This window comes from Bos grunniens, chromosome 29, assembly GCF_055505025.1.
Source record: "Bos grunniens cultivar Pamir isolate PY7600 chromosome 29, Bosgru_T2T1.0, whole genome shotgun sequence".
Lineage (NCBI taxonomy): Eukaryota > Metazoa > Chordata > Mammalia > Artiodactyla > Bovidae > Bos > Bos grunniens.
This window is the reverse complement of record NC_141193.1, coordinates 23,313,412-23,338,512: the sequence shown is the minus strand read 5'-3', so window position 1 is coordinate 23,338,512 and position 25,101 is coordinate 23,313,412. Positions and strand designations below refer to the sequence as shown.

The 25,101-nt window shown below is 41.4% G+C and overlaps 1 protein-coding gene across 2 annotated transcripts; it reads right to left on the bottom strand.

Moving 5' to 3' along the window:
- Positions 1 to 14,488: 14,488 nt before the first annotated feature.
- LOC147342294 (olfactory receptor 8B8) lies at positions 14,489 to 19,311 on the bottom strand. 2 transcript variants are annotated; one of them, XM_086384051.1, is made up of 2 exons: positions 19,300 to 19,311; positions 14,489 to 15,409 (listed from the first exon to the last, which is right to left on the bottom strand). In XM_086384051.1, exons 1-2 carry the CDS (start codon positions 19,309 to 19,311, stop codon positions 14,489 to 14,491), a joined length of 933 nt encoding a protein of 310 aa, XP_086240177.1. The 2 variants fall into 2 exon arrangements, with proteins under 2 accessions (XP_086240177.1, XP_086240176.1); XM_086384050.1 differs by lacking the exon at positions 19,300 to 19,311 and having other exon boundaries at positions 14,489 to 15,436.
- Positions 19,312 to 25,101: the final 5,790 nt, after the last annotated feature.

The window sequence follows — 25,101 nt, the reverse complement described above, 5'->3', positions numbered from 1 at the left end:
AAGGAATAAAACATTGGCGGAATTCTACATTATAATCATTGGTACAATAGTAGAACATTGTATATTGCTATACATGATGCAATAAACTGATGAGTAGTATTTAACAAATTTGAACATATATTTTACCCAGAAATTATACACTTAGATATATACCAAATTTAAAAAAGTGTATATGTATACCTAACAATATGCCAAGAATGTTCATGAAAGTTAAATAAATGTCACAAACCTATTATGGAGCAAAAGACGCCAAGACAAAAGAGTGTATACTTTAAGATTTGATTCACATGAAGTCCAAAAGCATGAAAACTGATCTTCTATCAGTTCAGTTCAGTCACTCAGTCGTGTCTGACTCTTCGCGACCCCACGAATCGCAGCACACCAGGCCTCCCTGTCCATCACCAACTCACAGAGTTCACCCAGACTCAAGTCCATCGAGTCAGTGATGCCATCCAGCCATCTCATCCTCTGTCGTCCCCTTCTCCTCCTGGCCCCAATCCCTCCCAGCATCAGAGTCTTTTCCAATGAGTCAACTCTTCCCATGAGGTGGCCAAAGTACTGGAGTTTCAGCTTTAGCATCATTCCCTCCAAAGTAATCCCAGGGCTGATCTCCTTCAGAATGGACTGGTTGGAGCTCCTTGCAGTCCAAGGGACTCTCAAGAGTCTTCTCCAACACCACAGTTCAAAAGTATCAATTCTTTGGCCCTCAGCCTTCTTCACAGTCCAACTCTCACATCCATACATGACCACAGGAAAAACCATAGCCTTGACTAGACAGACCTTTGTTGGCAAAGTAATGTCTCTGCTTTTGAATATGCTATCTAGGTTGGTCATAACTTTCCTTCCAGGGAGTAAGCGTCTTTTAATTTTATGGCTGCAGTCACCATCTGCAGTGATTTTGGAGCCCAAAAAAATAAAGTCTGACACTGTTTCCATTGTTTCCCCAACTATTTCCCATGCAGTGATGGGACCGGGTGCCATGATCTTTGTTTTCTGAATGTTGAGCTTTAAGCCAACTTTTTCACTCTCCATTTTCACTTTCATCAAGAGGCTTTTGAGTTCCTCTTCACTTTCTGCCATAAGGGTGGTGTCATCTGCATATCTGAGGTAATTGATATTTCTCCCGGCAATCTCGATTCCAGCTGTGTTTCTTCCAGTCCAGCGTTTCTCATGATGTACTCTGCATATAAGTTAAATAAGCAGGGTGACAATATACAGCCTTGTTGCACTCCTTTTCCTATTTTGGAACAAGTCTGTTGTTCCATGTCCAGTTCTAACTGTTGCTTCCTGACCTGCATACAGGTTTCTCAAGAGGCAGGTCAGGTGGTCTGGTATTCCCATCTCTTTCAGAATTTTCCACAGTTGATTGTGATCCACACAGTCAAAGGCTTTGGCATAGTCAATAAAGCAGAAATAGATGCCTTTCTGGAACTCTCTTGCTTTTTTGATGATCCAGCAGATGTTGGCAATTTGATCTCTGGTTCCTCTGCCTTTTCTAAAACCGGCTTGAACATCAGGAAGTTCACGGTTCACATATTGCTGAAGCCTGGCTTGGAGAATTTTGAGCATTACTTTACTAGCGTGTGAGATGAGTGCAATTGTGTGGTAGTTTGAGCATTCTTTGGCATTGCCTTTCTTTGGGATTGGAATGAAAACTGACCTTTTCCAGTCCTGTGGCCACTGCTGAGTTCTCCAAATTTGCTGGCATATTGAGTGCAGCAGTTTCACAGCATCATCTTTCAGGATTTGAAATAGCTCAACTGGAATTCCATCACCTCCACTAGCTTTGTTCATAGTGATACTTTCTAAGGCCTACTTGACCTCACATTCCAGGATGTCTGGCTCTAGGTCAGTGATCACACCATCGTGATTATCTGGGTCATGAAGATCTTTTTTGTACAGTTCTGTGTATTCTTGCCACCTCTTCTTAATATCTTCTGCTTCTATTAGGTCCATACCATTTCTGTCCTTTATCGAGCCCATCTTTGCATTAAATGTTGCCTTGGTATCTCTAATTTTCTTGAAGAGATCTCTAGTCTTTCCCAGTCTGTTGTTTTCCTCTATTTCTTTGCATTGATCACTGAGGAAGGCTTTCTTATCTCTTCTTGCTATTCTTTGGAAATCTGCCTTCAGATGCTTATATATTTCCTTTTCTGCTTTGCTTTTCACTTCTTTTCTTTTCACATCTATTTGTAAGGCCTCCCCAGACAGTCATTTTGCTTAGTAAATCAAGAAGAAAAAGAATTAATACATATAAAGCAACTTCAGAGTCCTAGCCTTATGCTGGGTGTTTCCTATGTAATACTGGGTTTATAACAACTATAGAGTGTGCATGAGTGGCAGGTTATTCTTTCCAAAGATGGCATTCTAGCACATGCACACATGCGCACACGTGCACACACACTCATATACGTACATCTTACATCCCACATGCTCTTAATACAATGGAAGGAAAGCTGTCCTCCAATAAAGAGATGGTGTCTATGCTTTCTACCCTTGCATCTAGGCAGGGACTTGGGATTTCTCAGACAAAGAATACGGCAGAAGTGATGCTATGTGACTCAGCCATGGAAGAATACAGCTTTCACTTCACTGTCTGTCCCTCTCTCTCCTTCCTCCTTCTTCCTTCCTCCATCCTTCTTCCTTCTTCCCCCTTCCCTCTTCCTCTCTCCTTACTCTTATTCCTCTTTTGTCATCCCCAGCCTCTCACTTACATTGGAACATCTGGCTTTGTCTCCAGATAAACCACAAAGCAGAAAGTTTATGGTCATTTATCCAATGCTAAGGAGGAGCAGAAGCCCTCTGGACTTCCCTGGTGGCTCAGATGGTAAAGAATCTGCCCGCAGTGTGGGAGACCTGGGTTCAGCCCCTGAATTGGGAAGGTCCCCTGGAGAAGGGAAAGACTATTCAGTCCAGTATTCTTGCCTGGAGAATTATATGAACAAAGGAACCTGGCCAGCTACAATCCATGGGATCACAAAGAGCCAGACATGACTGGGCAACTAACGCTCACTTTTTTTTCCCAGAAGCCCTCTAGAGATCGCATGCTGCATCAGGATGCATACTCAAGGGAAATTGCCAGGACAGTTTCGCAGGACTGGATTCTGTTTCCCCTTCACTACTCAGAGAAACTTTTTTCCAGTTCCATATTTAAATGAGGTTTCTGAGGTTTATTTTTATGAAGAAAATAGATGTTTCTCTTTAGTACATAATTTCTTACCCACTGCATTTCTCCCTCTTAAATAACAGTTTTGCAGATATGTGGCAATGGCTCAGCAATGAACGAATAAGGAAGAATCATCTCTGTTCATCAGAGTAGAAGTCAGTGTATTCACTTTTTTATTTTTATTAAGACTAGCTATTTCTAGCAATCTTGCAAACTTTATATTCAGAAAAATCTCTACTATGGCAAACTAAGAATTCAGAATAAAATATAAAAGTTATCTATTTGTTGATATTTGAGGGGGCAGATACTAAGTGAATTCATGTGAGAGCAAAGAGAATAATCCAGAGGGGTGCACAAGCACTGGACCTGGGGTTTGTCCTTGGGGAGCTAGTCAATCCCCTGTGGCCCAGATTTGGAGTTTAATTGGGTTGCCAGTTTGGGAGCCTGGTGTCATTATTGACTCATAATACTGGATCCCATAGGGAAACATCTCCCATGGCTTAATTAGAGAAAGAAAAAAGTTCACATAGGAAGAGGGCAGAGATATGTATCTGTCCTGGCCTTGGCTCTAAAAGGGCAGAAAAAGAGAGAAAATATCCCCTGAAAGTTCTAACCATCTCTGTGTTTTAGGCAGAAAATCCATATTACATATATAACCAAAAAAAAATATCTTTCTTGGGAAAATACAATTTAAATCAAACTATCAAAGGATTTCCCATGATAAATACCCAAGGATCATAAACTCTTAGTGAAAATTACTAAACAAACACAAAATAAGCCACCAGCTTGATAATCACCATAAATGAAAAATCACAATCTATAGAACCAGATCTGCAAAATTATTATGTTTATCAGGGGCAGAACACAAAATAAATATATTTGATGTATTCAAAGGGGAAAAAATGAAAGTATAACATGTAAAGGAAAAATCACATATTTTTAAAGACTTTAAATTTTATTTATTGACTACACTGTGCAGCTTGTGGGATTTTAGTTCTCCAACCAGGGAATTCCCTCCAACAGAGCTTTTAGAAATAAAACATGATTGTTGAAATGAGGAATCCTTTGAATATGTTAAACAGCCTGTTAGACACAGGTGAAGAAAAAGTAAGTAACTTGGATAGTAAAAATTATCCAGAAGTCAGCCTCAACTAGGGAGAAGGAGGGAATAGCTATCATTTACAAATAAAACATTGGAGAAGGTAATGGCACCCCACTCCAGTACTCTTGCCTGGAAAATCCCATGGATGGAGGAGCCTGGAAGGCTGCAGTCCATGGGGTCGCACAGAGTCAGGCACGACTGAAGTGACTTAGCAGTAGCAATAGCAACAAATAAAACATAAGAAATGTAGATATATAGAGCACATCTACCACATTCTAGACCCTGTGTTTGTCACTAAAAATAAAGCAATAGCGGAAACACGTAGTCCCTTTTCTTTCAAATAGGTAATTTAGATGGAGAAAATAAACAGCTGCTTCTAATTGAGTCTAATAATTAATTAACTTTAATAATTAATTGGAAATACAGTAAGTGTGCCAGAAAGAAGTTATGGGTTGCTATGAAACCATTTAATGGGGGGGGGGGGGGGGGCAGGTGGCGGTGCTCTCCTGAATCTGGAGGGTCAGGAATGTCCTCCCTGAGGAAGTGAAATTCAGGTTTAAAACTCAAAAAGTAAATAGTGATGAAACTAGTTGTTCGTGACTGTCCAGCATTGGCACTCCTGCATTTGGAGACCCTCCCTTGTGTAAGCCTTGGATGGAGTCAGAACTTGGCCTTTTTCTGTGAAATCTTGAGAACATAAGACCTGAGCTCAGCTCAGATATTCCCATGCTCTTTCTGTGACACAAAAAAGAGAAACAATTTATATTCTTTTTTGGCACACACAAAAAAAAAGAGACAAAAATCAGTCAATCGGTAACAAATGTCAGGTGTTGGTGGCCAACAGGAGCAGCCAGCTCAGCCTAACCAGACAGTTCTGAGGTGTGACTTAGCTGGGCTTCTACCACCTGGCTTCTCCTAGATGCTACCTGTCTCCAAAAACTGCTGTGAGTTTCTGTGAACCACCTCATTTCCTGACAACTCCCTTTTTTTGGAAGAAGTTAACCAGAATCAGTGTTCCGTTTGTAGTTAAGAATGCTGGCTGACAGAAAAGTGACTGGAGATTAAGGAGGGGGGTGGCAGGGACTGGAGGTAGGGAAACCATTCCAAGCTGTGGGACAACTTTCTCATATCCCTGTGATTAAGGCAGACACACCGGCCAAAATCACCTTTTAAAAGGGCGTAACAAAGTCTCCCTCAGTGTTTTTCTCTATTTTGAATGATGTTTCCCCCTTCCAGGGAACTGTTGTGTGGATGCAGTTTAAAGGATAAAATGAACAAACTTTGCAGATTTCAGAGACCATGCTTCATAATCCTACATAAAGTTTTTTAAACCTTCAATTGTCCAAGGACTCCTCTTTTCTCTAATAATGAATAATAAGCTCCTTTTCTAGGCAGACAGAAATGCATTTGATTGTCTGACCAGCTTTTTTAATGTTTTGTGGACCATAAAAGCAATAGCAAATAATAATAATAAGGATTATGTTTAACATCTAAGGAAGGTAATGGCGCAAAAATTATTTTTATTAGTGATTAAACTGCTAGTATGTGTTTAAATTGGTCATTATTTTTATAAGGTTCTATTTTTCATGGTTTCTATGTTCATTTATTTGCCTTTGTGATTCTGTGTAAAATCAATACAGAATAGCTTTGGAATAGCTTTTTGTGTACCTTGTAAAACTCAGAAAATAATTTACTCTTAAAAATTGCATTTGAATCAGTTCTCATGAGATGGATGAAACTGGAGCCTATTATACAGAGTGAAGTAAGCCAGAAAGAAAAACACCAATACAGTATATTAATGCATATATATGGAATTTAGAAAGATGGTAATGATAACCCTGTATGCGAGACAGCAAAAGAGACACAGATGTATAGAACAGTCTTTTGGACTCTGTGGGGGAGGGTGAGGGCAGGATGATTTGGGAGAATGGCATTGAAACATGTAAATTATCACATGTGAAATGAATCGCCAGTCCAGTTTTGATGCATGATACAGGGTCCTCCGGGCTGGTGCACTGGCATGACCCAGAGGGATGGGATGGGGAGGGAGGTGGGAGGGGGGTTCAGGATGGGGAACACGTGTACACCCATGGTGGATGCATGTTGATGTATGGCAAAAACAACACAATATTGTAAAATAAATAAATAAATAAAATGAGATTGAAAAAAAATCACTTACAGAGTATTATAGAAAGTGTGTCTTTGGTTTGGCAGCAGATCTTTATTCAAAAACAACTTCCAGTCATTACATGTAATTATGGAAATACAGGCTTCCCAGGTGGCATTAGTGCTAAAGAACCCACCTGCCAATGCAGGAGACACAGACTTGGGTTCAACCCCTGGGTCGGGAAGATCCCCTGGAGGAGGGCTTGGCAACCCATTCCTGTATTCTTACCTGGAGAATCCCATGGACAGAGGAGACTGGCAGGCTACAGTCCATGGGGTCGCAGAGTCAGACATGACTGAAGCAACTTACCTCACACACATGCATGAAGATGCACAATCTGCTTTATGATGTGGTTTTAGAAATGCATTTCTATTAGTCTCTACTGTTAAGTAGAACTTAATCAAGAGAGAAAATCAGGAGCATGTTCTGGGCAAAGAGAACCACAAAAGGAAATATTAAAAGTCATATGGAGGGAAAGAAAAAAAAAGCATTGCAAATTTGGGAAATGGAAAATGACATTGAGACTTGAATCATTGCATACATGGCAGAGAGGGGTGAGATGTAGTTAGGGTAGATTAATGATGGTGGTACATTAAATCCTGCTTCCCTCTCTGACTCGAGAATCAATTGAGAAGTTAGACACAGAAGTCAGGGGGCGAAAAAATGCCAGTTTTATTCCTGATAAAGTTAATTAGAAGACCGAGCTTGGATGTACATCTACAGTAGGACCTTATAACTCCCTCACTGCACATCAGAGACTAAATTTATGAATCCAGGTCTAAACTGAGCTGGACAACAGTTGGTGTTCTCAACAAAGGAGAAGGGTTGCAGATGGAGGAGATGAACAGAGATTCTGAGAATGTGCATGTCTTAACTAGAAATGAGAAAGGCCTTAAAAAGGGGGCTGGGCCACCCTGAACCACATTATAAGTTAATTTTCCTAATTTCTGATCAGTCCTGTAAACCATTCACTTCCTTGGAGTGAAGTAGGGGCAAATAAGGAGGAAGAGAAAGGGTTGCTTCTTCATTTACCTGTATAGGACAGAGAGTCTTCTCCCTACTAGGAAGGTGAAGCCTCAAAGAAGCTAAAATCACATTTGGGGTGGAAACTGGTTAGCACCAGAGTTTGTAGTTGATGGTGAGCAAAAGGGGAGAGCTGACATCTCCAAACTTGATTCTGACTTTTGGTAAAGAGTGTAGGAGAAGGATGGGGCTGGAGACCAGGGAAACCTGAACTCAGGTGGTGGGAGGAAAGTGCAGAATGTCACGCATGAGAAAGAGTCAAAGAGAAAGCTGATCTTAGAATTTTAGAAAAGGAAATTTAGAATCCTCAGATGAACACATCACTGTTAAAAAAAAAAAAAAACTCTTTGTAAAGAAGGAAACAATGTTGTCCTGTGCAGCCAACAGAAACATTTTACATCATTCCACTGATCTTACAACTCCTAATATAATGAGTATAGCCATTTTTAAAAATCATGATTTTCAAATGTATTTAGTCACATGGAGAGCTGTTTACATTGTGTTACAGAATGAGAAAAAAAAGTTATAAAATCAAACCATTTGACCACATTTGTTGTTGCGTTTGTGGATATATATGTGTTTGTTGTTTTTGCAAACCAATTTAAGTCATCATAGGTACACAACACAAATTTCTGAAAGAATGAACACCCAAATCCTAAGAGTGACTAGTTATCTCTTGGTGGTAGGATCACAGATTTTTTAATCTTTTGCTTACCAATACTTTTACGTATTCTTACAACACTCAAGCATTGCTTCTGCAAATTTAAGAAAAATTATTTTAAAAAAATTAAAAACAAAACACTGCATAATTTAACATTTTAAGATCTCACTCAGGATTTGTTCAGCATTTATCTAGCACCTTCTGTATCTGCCCAGGCATTAAGCTGTCTGCATGTGTTAGATCACCTAACCAAGGTTGAGACTATAACCTCAAACATTTTCTGGATATTTGACTTCACAATCCGTATCACCGTAGTCCAGCAGGTCTCACATATGCTTGTATTACTGACCCTATCAAATCAGTGCATTGGATAAGGAGAAAAGTCTTTGGCACTCTTCCTTGACATCTCTTTTTGGCAAATCGTTTCAAGTGAGAGGGAATGCGTGGACAAGTCCAGCCCTGAGGCAGCAAGACCTTGGACTTGGCACAACGTGCATATGCATGCATCACAGCTTCTTGCACATGCAGACTGAGCCTCTGGAAGGCAGCGAGTGGCAGGAGTGTGAACGCCAGAGTCAGCCAGTCTAAATTCAGTTCTTTCCTTCACCACTTACTATCTGTACCATCTATTTCAGGTAAGTTCTTAACATCTTTAAGCCTCAGTTTGCCCATGTATAAAGCAGAGAGAATCATCTCATATCAACATATAGGAAGTCTAAATGAGAACTTGTATAAAATGTTATTGTTTGTGTTTGAGGAACGTGGTCCCATGAATCTTGTGAGACTCTTGCCCACCTTCATTCTCAAATCACAGTTATTGCAAGATGGGTGAAGAAGGAGGAAGAGAGAGAAGGAGTCATATCCTTGAGGAGGCCAGACTGAATGGCATCTACAACCAAATTGTGGGGTCAAGTGTCTCAGGGTGTTTTTTCTCCCACTCCAGGCCTGGCTCTTCCTTTTCTGTGGTCTCATTAGTCACTGATTGAACTGGGAAACTATTGTGTGTGCAAGTGAAACATGGTGAGAAACAACACTAAGGAACCACCATGTTTGGGACACAGAGCATTGGCCTCTTTGCAGAAAGCAAGTCTCACTTACACATACAAGGCGTCCTCAAAGAGCAAACATAAATGACTACAGAGACAAGTGTTCTCCCATTAAACAGCTGCTTGCAGAATCACACTAAATAAAGCTCATTTCACCTAACACTCATATTTCAGTTTTAAACACCATTTGTCTCCACATAAAACCAGTGCTTGGGCTGGGAAAGAACAGGATAAGCCGGATTGTTTTGCCAGAAAATAATAAGGTGCTCAAACTCTAATGTAGATATATTGAAAGGTCATAAGATCCAGCGTGAGGAGGGTTGCACTGGACAAACCAGGGACAAATTGAGCATCAAAGGAAATAATGATGATAATGAATCATAACTCAGACAAAATTAGAATGTATGAGTCCATAATGATATAAATGAATGAATGAATGAACGAATATAGAAGAAATAAGGGTTCTTCCTGACAAAACTACAAAAATTTGATGGAGTTGGAAACAAATAACAAAAGTTTGATGGAGTTAGAAGATCTCCATTTTACAACCATCAGAGTAATAGAATCAGGCAAGCACCATCAATGGATCTTAAAACTAGGGTGTGAAAGATTGAAAGGGAACATCACACTTCATAGTCTCAAAATATCTCCCCACAATGCACTTTTAATTACAAAGAGAAAAGTAGTAATCTTCCCCAATAAATTACCAAGGAACTTGCAAAGTTTCAAGAACTCTGTGTTATCAAATGTCCCCAGATTGAGATTAAAGACAAAGGAAGCTTTGCTCTGAGGAAATGGTGCTATGCAAAGTCAGCAAAGAATCAGGCTGTGATCTTGGCAACTCTTTTCTAAGTGTATTAATGTTCTGAACACAATCATTTGAGATTGTGGTTTCCATTACTCTGGGGAAAATGGGAACTTAATACGTGAATGATTCATTTCTATATTGTACAAATTTTTCTTCAGCTTGCTGTCTCTGGCATATTAACTAAAATGGGGAATATGAAATGAATGCCCAACTGTTAAATTTCTCTTGAAGTCCTATGTTCAGTTGGATAGTGGCTTAGAGTTTGCTGAAGGTATTCGTTTTATAGAAAACTATAAATTTTACTACTAGGAGGAGTATAAAGTGCTGGTTTGGGCTTCCCCTGTGGCTCAGAATCCGTGTTTGATACAGGAGCCACAGGAGACTCAGGTTCAATCCTGGGTCAGGAAGGGTTCAATGCCTGGAGAAGGGCATGGCAACCCACTCCAGTGTTCTTGCCTAGAGAATTCCATGGACAGAGGAGCCTGCTGGCTAGAGTCCATGGGGTCACAAAGAGTTGGACATGACTGAAGCAACTTAGCAGCAGCAAAGTGGTGGTTTACAGATAAGGGTAGGGTCTGACTTCTGCTACAGATGCCAGGTGGCATGTGCCTAAAATTAGGGGACAGGAGTAAACATAAGAATAACATAATCAAGGGCTTCCCAAGTGGCTCAGTGGTAAAGAATCTGCCTGCCAATTCAGGAGACACAGGTTTGATCCCTGGATCAGGAAGATCCCCTACAGAAGGAAATCTCAACCCATTCCAGTATTCTTGCCTGCAGAATTTCACGGACAGAGGAGTCTGGCAGTCTACAGTTCATAATGTTGCAAAGAGTCCGACGTGACTGAGTGACTAGCAGCAATATAATCAAGGCATTAATGATGGGATATTAGGGACTAAGCATGTGTTTATCTGTGTGCTGGAAGAGATGTGTTGTCAGAAGACAGAACAGGAAAACCCCTTTGGTAAGTCAGCTGCTAAAACTGCTAGATGATCCAATCTTGCATCCAACAGATATTTGTTTAATCTCCACTGTGCATGTGCTGGGCACTGTGCTTGGTGTGGGGAATGTCTCAAAACAGACACCAAGAACTCTGCTCACACAAAACTACACAGTCTAATTTGTGGTAGGGATAGATACAGAAAAGAAAGTGACAAGGACTTTACATTGCAAGCATCATGAGCAGAGGCACAAAAATGAACCAGGGCAGGAGAAAGGTATTCCAGAAAGACACCTCACAGTAGGTAGTCACAGACTGGAAGGCTCCAGAGCACCTTCCTGTCCTAGGATTAAAAAGATTACCAGCAATATGATTAAACCAAGAAAGAGCCATTTAAGAAATTAAAAGAGTGTATAAGGAAGGAAAAGGAAAGAGAAAACATTTTCAATTTGCTCCCTCTTTTCTTTATCCATTCAGGCACCACAAATACTTTATGAAGTAGAGGAAAGAAAAGATATAGAAGGAAGAGACGATAATACAAACACCACCACCAAAATTAAAGGTGATAAGTTTTCATGAATGCCACCCTCATCAGTACAGAATTGGGCCAAAGTGGACAGTCGAGATGTGTGTATGCTGCTAGAGTGTAGCTTGAAATTGAATTTTCAAAAAGGGATTTTGCAATAAAGTTCAAGAATCTTGTGTGATTCAATAATTCCTTGTCTAAGAATATATTTTAATGGGGAGACTCAGATTTATTTAATGTTGTTGAGCATTATTTATAATTTGGAAATATGAAAATAACATACAGCAGTAGAAAAATGTTCACTGGATATAATACATCCATATGGTAGGATTTTGCACAATTATAAAAACAAAATTGAAAGCAAGAGATCAGAAAAAAAAATTCTGGCTGTGAGCTCTGTTTTGAGAAACAAACTTTTGTAGCTAGAGATGGTGTTTCTTGCTTTCACAGTGTTCCTTTCTCTCTCCCTTTTTTTGGCTACCCGTGACCCTTCACATACATCTTTTCTACCTTTTTATTCATTTATTTACCCAATAAGAATTCCTTATTCCCTCCTCTTCTAATTAATTTTCATCTGTTTAAAGCAACTGCTCATAGACTCTGAAAATAAAGACAACATTGTGTGTATGTATGTGCAAAGACTGTCAAAAATACATACAATTCACAAGCAACAGTTATGGCCCCAAGGGAGGCTACGAAAGGATGAGAAAGGATCAGATGCCCTTTCACTGATCATTTTTTGGTAATACTAGTAAACATCATGAACCTGTACTATGCATTTAATATACAAATAAATATATATGGTGAATAGAATGTAGAAATAATCTGATCTAGCATAATCATTTTTCATGTAAGTAAGCATGAGCCCAGAAAGATGGAGCGATTATCTCAAGGTCACACAATAGATTAGTGGAAGTGCTGATGCTAAGAGAAGAGGATCTAGCAGGAATGGAGATGAAGTTTGCTGAGCATTTGCCATTTAATTCTCTGAATAATCCTGTGAAAACATTTGCTCAGAGACATCAAGTAACTTGGTGAAGACTGCGTAGCTACTGAGTAAAAGCTAGGGTCCAAATTTGATTCTACCTTCCAGTTCCCTAGTCTCTGATTTTTCTAGGTCTTTATGCTACTCTCTTCCTCTCACCTATCCCAGTCACCCAGCTTCCATACTGTCCATCCATCTGTTCTATGCTGTGTAAAGCACAGATCTCTCATTTTGCTCTCATACTTTTGAACTCACCCTTATTGATCTGTGCAACCCAACAGGCAAAGCTATACCTCCATCCAAACTTCATTTTTCCATATAGAAGAGACTTTTCCTAAAGAGACTCTCATAAACCAAAATTATTATCATTGCATTTCATGTATTGTTGCTTCAAAAAAAAATTTATCCCCTACAGTTTTCTTTTAAAACAAAAGGCAACCCTACCACTTATACGTAGAAACATCAGGCTATGGATGTACAAACTTAGGCTGTACTTCCACCCTTTACTGTAAGGTGTGTTAGCTAGGGTCCCAGCAGAAAACAAAGTAGCTGAAAAATATAACAAGGAAACTATTTGCAGGGGTATACACAAAAAGTGATTTGGAGAGACCACCAAAGGGAGATAGAGCTCCCCAGACTAGCAACAGCCAGGAGAGATTGTAGCCCGTTGGCATGAAGAGACAGAGGAGGGAACAGTTACTGTAACCAAGTTGGAAACAGGGCACTCAGTTCCTGACACTGTAGCCAGCTGGAAGAAATTCTAGGAAATAAATATTATGAATATCACACTCCTCTCACCTTCTGATTTTCTCTGCTGATGAAAGAAAACCTGCCTAACCCAACCAGAAACCAGAGGCCACAGAGCCCAGTGATGGAACTGTTAAAGAATGCCTCCCAGGGCTTGGAGTAAGGTACCAGAAAGTTGATCTAAAGGGTCACACAAAAAAATGAAGCAGTACCATAACAATCAGTGACCATTTCCTCTGTCACTTTCTGCCGCGTGGTGCTGACTGGATAACACTAGGTTTTCTATGGTTCTGAAATAGTCTCCAAATCCTCAGCTGACCACCTTGAGTGGCAGATTTCTCCACTCTTGCTTTAAAAGCACAATTTGAAAACAAGGAAATGATTGTGTGTGAAATATTTCCCAAATCCTGTCCTTTGTAACACTGACATATTCTTTGAGGTCTTTCATGCACTCTGGCCAAATCCACTGAAGTCCAAGTGGCCAAAGCTCCACATCGCTATCTCAGGAGGTACCGCGTGTGCTGCTGTCCGGGCTCTAGCACACTTCCCCACACACTGTGCAGAATTCTTCAAGAATCTGTCTGGTCATTCAGCCAAGACCATCTCAACAAAGTGTTATACCTCCTACCTTCATGTGAAAATGTGATATTTAAAATTAGCCCTTGAAAAGTTGCCTGAAATTTCTGTAGACAAAACCAGACTTTCATGTCCTAGACCAACTCACACTTGAAATGAAACCTTCTAAGGCAGCTGAAGGAGGAAGAAAGTGAACAGTAATGGAAAGAAATCAGTATTAAAAAGCAAGAGCCTGGATTCTAGTCACAGTTCAGCTGCTGAGTAGCTGAGTGACCTTGGGGAAGTTACCTAAGCCTGAATCTGTTCTCAGAAATAAGACAACTTAACTAAATAATTCTTGAAAGTGAAAAATGAAAGTTTTAGTCACTCAGTCATGTTGACTCTTTGCAACCTCAGGAACTGTAGCCCTCCAGGCTCCTCTGTCCATGGAATTCTCCAGACAAAACACATGGGTATCCATTCCCTTCTCCAGGGGATCTTCCTGACCCAGGGATCAAACCCAGGTCTCCTGAGTTGCAGGCAGATTCTTTGCTGTCTGAATCATCAGGGAAGCTCAAATGATCCTTAAGGCCCACTAACTATGAGTATCCTCTAGTTTTAACAATCTTCTTAAGTTAAAGGTCACTTAAAAGGGGAAAGACAAACTTGTTGAGAAAGAGTTAAAATTTCCTCCATGTAATCAATGGAACTTGAATCATCTATGGAAGGAAAAATGTCCCTTTCCTAAATATTGCCCCCTTCTCAGGAGAACAATATTTTGCTTAACGTTTTCTTCAGAGCACTTTTGACATCCTTATTCCTCAGGCTATAGATTAAGGGGTTGAGCATGGGTACCACAATGGTATAGAACAAGGAGGACACTTTCCCCTGGTTCATGGGTAAAAGAGAAGATGGTTTGAGGTACATGAACGCCCCCGACCCAAAGAAAAGAGAAACTGCAATAATGTGGGAGCTACAGGTGCTGAACGCTTTGGACCTGCCCTCGGTGGAATGAATATGGAGAATGCTAGAGAGGATAAGGGCATAAGAAATGAAGATGGTAACTGTGGGCACACCAATATCGATGCCCACAACAATGAAGACCACCAGCTCATTTACATAGGTGCTGGTGCAAGAGAGCTCAAGAAGGGGAAGGATGTCACACATGTAGTGGTCAACAAGATTGTTGGCACAGAAGGTCAGTCTCACCATGCACGCTGTGTGGGCCATGGCCCCAACAAACCCCATCACATAGACACCCAGCAAAAGAAGTAAACAGATCTGGGGAGACATGGTGGCCATGTACACCAGTGGCTTACAGATGGCAACATAGCGGTCACATGCCATCGCTGACAGGATGAAGGACTCAGAGATGACAAAGAAAAGAAAGAAGAAGAGCTGAGTCATACACCCTGCGTAGGAGATGATGTTCTTCTTTGAGACAAAACTCATCAGCATTTTGGGAGTGATAACAGTGGAATAGCAGAAATCTATGAAGGATAAGTTATAGAGGAAAAAGTACATGGGGGTGTGCAGGTGAGAGTTGAGTCCAATCAGGGTTATCAAGCCCAGGTTCCCCACCACAGTGACCATGTAAAAACCTAGAAATAGGAAGAAGAAGGGGATCTGGAGTTCTGGCTGGCTGGTTAAGCCTGCGAGGATGAACTCTGTCCCAGAAGAGTTCTCAGCTACCATTCTCATTTCAGGCATTCTGTGGAAACAAAGGAAAAGGGTCACTTAGAGACAGAAGGAGAGAGAGCAGTGCTGCCCTCCCTGTCACCTCCCCCTCTTTGGAATTAGAGGCACACTTGGGTATTTTTGAATCCCATTGACAGAAGAGCCTGGTGGGCTGCAGTCCTTGGGAGCTCAAAGAGTCAAACACGACTGAGCAACTAACACTTTGGATTTGGATATTTTGGACTTCAGGAGAAAGGGCTTTCTGGAAGCTATGGGTCTTGTTCCCATGAGCCCCTAGTGACTCTGCCTTCTGGAGGACGAACCTGTCTCTAAGAGGACGGCCACTGCTGCTAGGAAGAAAGGACCCAAGGATGCACTGAAGAATCTCCCAGATCTTTACTTCAGTAAACTTCAGTCTATTTTTCATGCCCTTCCAACTCCAGTCTGCTCAGGTTTACAGTAACTGGGGTCATTTTCTGGGAAGAGCCCTCTGAAACGATGGAGCCAGTCCAACCATGCCAGTGTCCACCTCATGGTCAACGTGGACAGACTAGAGGTAGGAGGTGCGTGGGTGCATGCCCAGTCACTAAGTCGTGTCCAACTCTCGTGACCCCATGGGATTTCCCTGCCAGGCTTCTCTGTCCATGGGATTTCCCAAGCAAGAATACTGGAGTGGGTTGTCATTTCCTTCTCCAGGGGATCTTCCCGGCCCAGGGACTGAACCTGCATCTCCTGCACTGACAGGCAGATTCTTGCCACGGAGCCACCAGGGAAGACCAGAAATGGGAGATGGTCCTTCCCAAAGCCTTTACTACCTGAGGGTGGGGACTTAGGAAAAGTTCAGCCCAGATTTAGTCACTCACCTCTTTCAGCCTGCAGTTTCGTCCGCTGTCCCTCTCAGTCCAACTGCTGCCCTCCGTCGTTCAAACAGACAAATTGTGTGGTGCTAACACAAGAGAACGAATTAAGAGTTACCCCTTAACTCTCTGTTCTGTGTGGGGGATCAGAGGTTGGACTGACTTCAAAATTTTCCTGACGTGATATCTGATTGAGACTGCCCGGAGGCTTTTCTCCATCTTTGAGAAGGGATACCGTATCGTTGCCTGTAATCAGTGCCAGGCAGTGACAGGAGACTGAGCCAGTTTTATCCTGGGTTTAGAGATCTGGGGACCTGATTAGAGGTACTGGTAGAAATCCAGAGGTTCCCTCAGGACCACAGCCTTAAAAATTAACTCTTAAAATAAGGAACTTTTGCTTATACCAAGGAGAATATTTGATTGGGATTTTAGAAACATTATTTGTTCAATTAACATCCACTCAGTAAAATGAAAAACTAATAACTTACATTTATTGAGCACTGATTGTGTGTGTATCCCCAACAGCCTTCCTCTATTAGCACTTATATGCTGACCTCACCACGCCATATGTCAAAGCATTATATGTATAATACTTTAGTTTCATTCTCCCCCAAATCCTATGAACTAAGTCTTATCACTCCCATTTTAGAAATGAAGTAGTTTACTAAATGTTACAAAGGTCATGTGAAATCTAAGTCCATTTAACTCCAAGCCTGGATTTTTAACAATTACTTTTAATATCTCCCTATGGGAGATAACTAAATGTATAAATCCTTACCCTCAAGGCTCTGACATTCTTTTGGAAAAGATAAGATAGAATATATCTGACTAAATAGGCAAAAAAAGTAATAAGTAAATAATTTAAAGTATTAGTAAAAGTAATAAGTAAATAATAAAAAATTATTTATTAAAAATAAAATACATCTCTTCAATAAGTGGCACTAGGAAAACTGGACAGCTACATGTAAATGAATGAAATCAGAATACTTCTTAAAACCATGCACAAAAATAAATTCAAAATGGATAAAGACCTAAATGTAAGCCCAGACACTATAAAACTCTTAGAGGAAAGCATAGGCAGATTACTTTGACATAATTTCAATCCACGTCCTAGAGTAATGAAAATAAAAACAAAAATAAACAAATGGGATCTAATTAAACTGAAAAGTTTCTGCAAAGCAAAGGAAACTTTCCTCTTCTCCTAACTCCCCTCTCTCATGATGAGTTATTCCTGTGTCCCATCTCTTAGAGTCTTCTTGAGCTCAGTAACAGCTAATTCACTTTTGTTGTTGTTTAGTAGCTAAGTCATGTCCGATTCTTTAGGGCCTTATGGACTATAGCCCACCAGGCTCCTCTGTCCATGGTATTCTCCAGGCAAGAATACTGGAGAGAGTTGCTATTTCCTCCTCCAGGGGATCTTCCCAACCCAGGGATCAAACCCACAATTCCTACCATGGCTCCTGCATTGCAGAGAGATTCTTTACCACTACGCCACTAGGGAAGCCCAGTTCACACTTTGAGGCCCCATAGATTTGGAGAAGGCAATGGCACCCCACTCCAGTACTCTTGCCTGGAAAATCTCATGGACGGAGGAGCCTGGTGCGCTGCAGTCCATGGGGTCGCTAGGAGTCGGACACAACTGAGCGACTTCACTTTCACTTTTCACTTTCATGCATTGGAGAAGGAAATGGCAACCCACTCCAGTGTTCTTACTTGGAGAATCCCAGGGACGGGGGAGCCTGGTGGGCTGCCACCTATGGGGTCACACAGAGTCGGACACAACTGAAGCAACTTAGCAGCTTAGCAGCAGATTTGAAGCAATACTGCTGCTGCTGTTGCTATTGCTAAGTCATGTCAGTCGTGTCCGACTCTGTGCGACCCCATAGACGGAAGCCCACCAGGCTCCCCCGTCCCTGGGATTCTCCAGGCAAGAACACTGGAGTGGGTTGCCATTTCCTTCTCCAATGCATGAAAGTGAAAAGTGAAAGTGAAGTCGCTCAGTTGTGTCCGACTCCTAGCGACCCCATGGACTGCAGTGCACCAGGCTCCTCCATCCATGGGATTTTCCAGGCAAGAGTACTGGAGTGGGGTGCCATTGCCTTCTCCCGAAGCAATACTAAAAGCGATCTAATTCTGTTTTTCACAAACCTAGCTATACAATTGAATTAAATAAGAATGTGCTTATTGGCTTACTTCACTCTGTATAATAGGTTCCAGTTTCATCCACCTCATTAGAACTGATTCAAATGTATTCTTTTTAATGGCTGAGTAATACTCCAGAAAGAAAAACACCAATACAGTATACTAACGCATATATATGGAATTTAGAAAGATGGTAACAATAACCCTGTGTACGAGACAGCAAAAGAGACACTGATGTATACATCAGTCTTATGGACTCTGTGTGAGAGGGAGAGGGTGGGGAGATTTGGGAGAATGGCATTGAAACATGTATAATATCATGTATGAAACGAGTCGCCAGTCCAGGTTCGATGCACGATACTGGATGCTTGGGGCTGGTGCACTGGGACGACCCAGAGAGAGGGTTTGGGGAGGGAGGAGGGAGGAGGGTTCAGGATGGGGAACACAGGTATACCTGTGGCGGATTCATTTTGATATTTGGCAAAATTAATACAATATTGTAAAGTTTAAAAATAAAAAAAAAGAATGTGCTTATTAAATGTATGTTCCTCTAAATAGACATTTCTCCAAAGAAGACATACAGATGGCTAACAAACACATGAAAAGATGCTCAACATCACTCATCAGAGAAATGCAAATCAAAACCACTATGAGGTACCATTTCACGCCAGTCAGAATGGCTGCGATCCAAAAGTCTACAAGCAATAAATGCTGGAGAGGGTGTGGAGAAAAGGGAATCCTCTTACACTGTTGGTGGGAATACAAACTAGTACAGCCACTATGGAGAACAGTGTGGAGATTCCTTTAAAAACTGGAAATAGAACTGCCTTATGATCCAGCAATCCCACTGCTGGGCATACACACTGAGGAAACCAGAAGGGAAAGAGACACATGTACCCCAATGTTCATCGCAGCACTGTTTATAATAGCCAGGACATGGAAGCAACCTAGATGTCCATCAGCAGATGAATGGATAAGAAAGCTGTGGTACATATACACAATGGAGTATTACTCAGCCATTAAAAAGAAAACATTTGAATCAGTTCTAATGAGGTGGATGAAACTGGAACCTATTATACAGAGTGAAGTAAGCCAGAAAGAAAAACACCAATACAGTATACTAACGCATATATATGGAATTTAGAAAGATGGTAACAATAACCCTGTATACGAGACAGCAAAAGAGACACTGATGTATAGAACAGTTTGGACTCTGTGGGAGAGGGAGAGGGTGGGATGATTTGGGAGAATGGCATTGAAACATGTATAATATCATATATGAAATGAGTCGCCAGTCCAGGTTCGATGCACAATACTGGATGCTTGGGGCTGGAGCACTGGGATGACCCAGAGGGATGGTATGGGGAAGTAGGAGGGAGGAGGGTTCAGGATGGGGAACACATGTATACCTGTGGCAGATTTATGTTGATATATGGCAAAACCAATACAATATTGTAAAGTTAAAAAATAAAAAAATAAATAAATGTATGTTCCTTGCTGTTCTAATCCAGACATATAAATCAGAATCTCCAGGAGTAGGTCTTTATAATTTGTTTTCCCTTATAAATCTCCCTTGGTGATCTGAATATTTGGCCAGGTTTGGGATACACTGATCTAATTCTCTACCTGTGTCTTCCAGACAGGAAAATTGAGACCCAGTCAATTACAGAACTGGTTGGTGGTGGAATGTGGAATAAAACATGGGTCTCCACAGTTGAAGAGGGCCTATACCTTATCCAAAAGAAGCCCACCTGGTCATTTAACTGAAAAGCAAAGTACAAGTAAATGACATAACTGGGCATCAGACCTACAAGAGCACCCCAAAATTATACTAGGATGAGACTTGAATGTCATGACAGGAAATGTGTATATAGTGTGAATCCATGGAACATTTCGAACAGAAGAATAGATAACATGATTATATGGGCTGAGAAAGACCAATTAGTCTCACGAACTGGTGGGTGTCAATGACTTGATTTGCCGCCCCTCCAAGCACTATGTTTTATTTTGTAATCCAGACAAAATGCCTTAACTCAAAGCACAGCAATGAGGTAAGGGAACAAGGATGAACTTTCAGAATAAATGGCAAGTAAATGGAACAAAAGTCCTTTCTAAGTTTTTTAGCACATTATCAATCATATAATGTAGGCCTTGCCTTGCAGCCATGGTGTCCTCTACCCTCCACTCTGAACAGTTTTTATCAGGCCCTAAGTTCAGGTGCCATCAGCAAGCTCTGTGTTGGACAGTTTTTATGCCTCATTTCATATCACTCAGCCTATGCTTTCAGCCTCTACTGTTGCTCTGGAAGCTGGCAGCATGCAGCTGTAGCCAGACAACTGTTTCTCAGCTGCACCAATACATACACCCTTCTTTCTGTGCTAGGATGTCTCTGCCATCACATGTGGAAAGTCTTTGGGAATCCACTCAGCCATTCTGGTGCATGTGCAAACCTGCTAGTGTAAAGGAGTTAACATGTCCTGGGAGCCAGTAGATAAATGCTCCTCTCTTCTGTTTCTGGAGGTTCATTCTTCATAGTATCTCAGAGAGCTTCAGAGGGATTTGATTGTCAATTTCCCATTAGGGTGAACAGCCCAATAACCCAACCTTGGATTAGTTTTCTATTCGTTCCTGTTTTCACTTCTTTATGCTGAAATAGTTTCCAAAAATAAGCTACCTGCATACAGATCCTTGTGTCTGGCGTGCCTTTTTGTGAAAACCTCAGTTAAGGTACTCCTAAAACCCATGTGGAACAGGTCTAACCAAAAAGTTCCTCATTCCACCTGGGAGGAAACAGCCTCCCCCAGAGCTGTTTGATTCCCGGTCAGAATAATGCAAGAGACCTGGGTCAGGAAAATCCCCTGGAGCAGGAAATGGCCATCCACTCCAGCAATCTTGCCTGGGAAATTCTATGGACAGAGAAGCCTGGAAGGCTACTGTCGATGGGGTCGCAAGAGTTAGACATGATTTAGCAACTGAACCAGCACCACTACCAGAAAACTAAATATGACTCATGAGTTTATTGAGTACCTGAAATTCCATGTTGCAGAGAACTTCGAGTATGTTCTATCAGAATGCCAAAAAGTCAGACAGAGTAGGGTCTCAAGTCACTATGAGGTCACAGCCTAATGGGGATTAGCCAAAAAATCCTGTAGCACCTTGTCTTGAGATTTCCTGCAGCTCTCCTCCCAACATATCCCTGTCTTTGTGGACATCTATCTCCCTCCAGGAACATGAAGGATGGGCCCTAGGTTTACTCACTTTTGTGTCTTTAAACCAAATGGAGAACCTGGCTTGCAGCGACTCACAAGTCTCAGATTTTCAGTCTCTTCATCTGCAAAATGGGGTTGAGGATAATCGCAGGGTTGTTGTGAGAGTTAAATCATACAATGGAAGAGTCTCACAAAGAGGCAGACACGTGGGAGAGCCTTCATAAATGTTATAGGAGATGTACATAAAGAAATATAAGATACGTATAATTTAGAAAGGGAATGAGGAAGAGAAAAGGTTTGCTAAGAGACAGATGAACCTGACCTGGGTTTGATTCCTGGGTTGGGAAGATCACCTGAAGGAGGGCATAGCAACCCATTCTAGTATTCCTGCCTGGAGAATCCCCATGGACAGAGGAGCCTAGGGGCCTACAGCCCATGGGGTTACAAAGAGTCGGACACAAGTGACTGACTAAGCACAGCACAGGTGAACCTGCAAGGGGCAGGACTCAGGCTCATACAAGTTGGAAGAAGAGGAGAGCTGATGGAAGTGAGAGAAGTTCTGAAATAACATTTTTTTTCCTCCAAAACTTTGTGTAAGGCCCATCTCTCCAACCAATTTAATCCACAGACAGGCTTAAGGCTCACTTTACCTTGTCCCTATTTTCTGTCCAAAGCCAGTGCTTTATTTTTCAAATAATTCTACCACATCACAGAGGCCAAATCACAAAGTCAGGTGAGCTTTCCTTTATAGTCTCTAAACTTCTCTTTCTGTACCCCCCTCTAGTCTTAATTAAAAAAACAAAAACAAACAAACAAAAAACCTCTTCCCTAAAGACTCACAATCCTAAGTTTCTTTACCTTCAATTTTGTGTCAGAAACAGCTCTCTAGAAAATCACACAAACTCATCAACAGTCAGCTAAAGCTTATTAGGGATCACACACATTCCACACCCCTTCCAGATATTTTTTAATGAAGGCCAAATCTTTAACCAAGAAAGCACAGGTCTCTAATTATGAACTTTCAGACAGGACCCAATTGATGTATATTTTGGTCAGAATGAAGCATTTGAAGTCATCATCACTGGGTCTATAATGAGAACCTCATTGGTAGCAGTCCTCCACGTGGCAAGCTAATTATAACCCCTACATCGGTCCTGTGTGTATGTGTGAATGTCAAGTAACATTTGCACATAGCTGGTGCTTGCTAGTCCTTCATATGGGGAATAGATTTTGATCACATGTCAGTAACAGGAAGCAACCATTAGAACTGGACATGGAACACAGACTGGTTCCAAATAGGAAAAGGAGGACGTCAAGGCTGTATATTGTCACCCTGCTTATTTAACTCATATGCAAAGTACATCATGAGAAACGCTGGGCTGGGGGAAGCATAAGCTGGAATCAAGATTGCCGGGAGAAATATCAATAACCTCAGATATGCAGATGACACCACTCTTATGACAGAAAGCAAAGTAGAACCAAAGAGCCTCTTGATGAAAGTGAAAGAGGAGAATGAAAGTGAAAGTTGGCTTAAAACTCAACATTCAGAAAACTAAGATCATGCATCCAGTCCCATCACTTCATGGCAAATAGATGACGAAACAGTGGAAACAGTGGCTGACTTTATTTTTTTGGTCTCCAAAATCACTTCAGATGGTGATTGCAGCCATGAAATTAAAAGACACTTACTCCTTGAAAGGAAAGTTTTGACCAACCTAGATAGCATATTAAAAAGCAGAGACATTACTTTGTCAAAAAAAGGTCCATCTAGTCAAGGCTATAGGTTTTCCAATACTCATGTATGTATATGAGAGTTGGACTGTAAAGAAATCTGAGCACTGAAGAATTGATGCTTTTGAACTGTGGTGTTGGAGAAGACTCTTGAGAGTCCCTTGGACTGCAAGGAGGTCCAACCAGTCCATTCTGAAGGAGATCAGCCCTGGAATTTCTTTGGAGGGAATGATGCTGAAGCTGAAACTCCAGTACTTTGGCCACCTCATGCGAAGAGTTGACTCATTGGAAAAGACTCTGATCCTGGGAGGGATTGGGGGCAGGAGGAGAAGGGGACGACAGAGGATGAAATGGCTGGATGGCATCACTGACTCGATGGACATGAGTCTGAGTGAACTCCGGGAGTTGGTGATGGACAGGGAGACCTGGCGTGCTGCGATTCATGGGGTCACAAAGAGTCAGACACGACTGAGTGACTGAACTGAACTGAACTGAAGAGTAACAAAAAGCCTCAGCATGGACCTTGCACTTAAAAATTTGCCACTGCCCTGGTGATTACAGGAAATCTCAGGGCCTACTCTCATTCCCACTGTAGTCAACTCACAATTAAAGAAAATAAATCATTATTACAAACCTGAAAGGAGTCCCATAGGAAAGGTGCTCCTTGGGGCACAGAAAGCAAAGAAGACGAGCTTCATTAAAAGTTGACTTCTCTAGAAGCCTTAGAGGATTCTTGTTTGAATAATAGAACAACCAAGAAAAGTTTCTTTGGATTTATGTCACTTCAGAGCATGTTGCCATGGGAACTACGTTTCAAAATCTTCTCAACTGGGGCTTCACTAAAGTCATGTTCCCTGAAGAGCAGATGAAGCCCAAGCAGGAAGCAGTGTAGGAAGAACTATTCTTAACTGTATTCTTTTTGTTGCAGAACTGCCCTCTTTCCAAAACTTGAATCTCTATATAGTGGTGCTTTACTTTATTTATTTCTATTTTTTCTGTCTTTTTTTTAATTACAGTCTATTTGTATCATTCCATGTGTGACACATGTAAATGCAATACAAAGGCTGTCACGCACATGCATTAACTCTCAGATTTCTGGTGGCACAAGAGTGGCCCCAAGTGTATTGACCATCACTACTCACCAGAAGGACGCCAAGGACAAGTTACAGTTTCACGAGAAGAGGCCCAGAGCCTGACCAAAGAGAAAAGATGGCAAAGGATAGATCATTATTTGAAATGGCCTCAGTTAGCTCCTGAGAAAACAAATATCAGGAGTCCTGTGGTTCTGTGTTGTATTGAGTCTCAATATACTTTTATTGGGGCTTCCCTGGTGACTCAGATGGTAAAAAATCTGCCTGCAATGCAGGAGACCTTGGTTGATCCCTGGGTCAGGAAGATCCCCTGGAGAAGGGAATAGCAACCCACTCCAGTATTTTTGCCTGGATAATCCCATGAACAGAATAGCCTGGTTGGTTACAGTCCTTGGGGTTGCAAAGAGTCAGACTCGACTGAGCAACTAACACACACACATACTTTTATTAAACATTTTTAACTCCTTAACATACAAATCTGTACATAAACAATACATATATGTTTAACATAGAATCCTAGAATTAGAAGGGAACTTGGAGGTCTATAGTGAAGTGAGTAAAGTAGCTCAGTCGTGTCTGACTCTTTGCCACCCCATGAACTGTAGCCTATCAGGCACCTCCGTCCATGGGATTTTCCAGGCAAGAGTACTGGAGTGGATTGCCATTTC

Bases quoted from the DNA above. Each gene is read 5' to 3' on its own strand.
- LOC147342294 (XM_086384050.1), bottom strand. From the start codon at position 15,436: ATGCCTGAAATGAGAATGGTAGCTGAGAACTCTTCTGGGACAGAGTTC.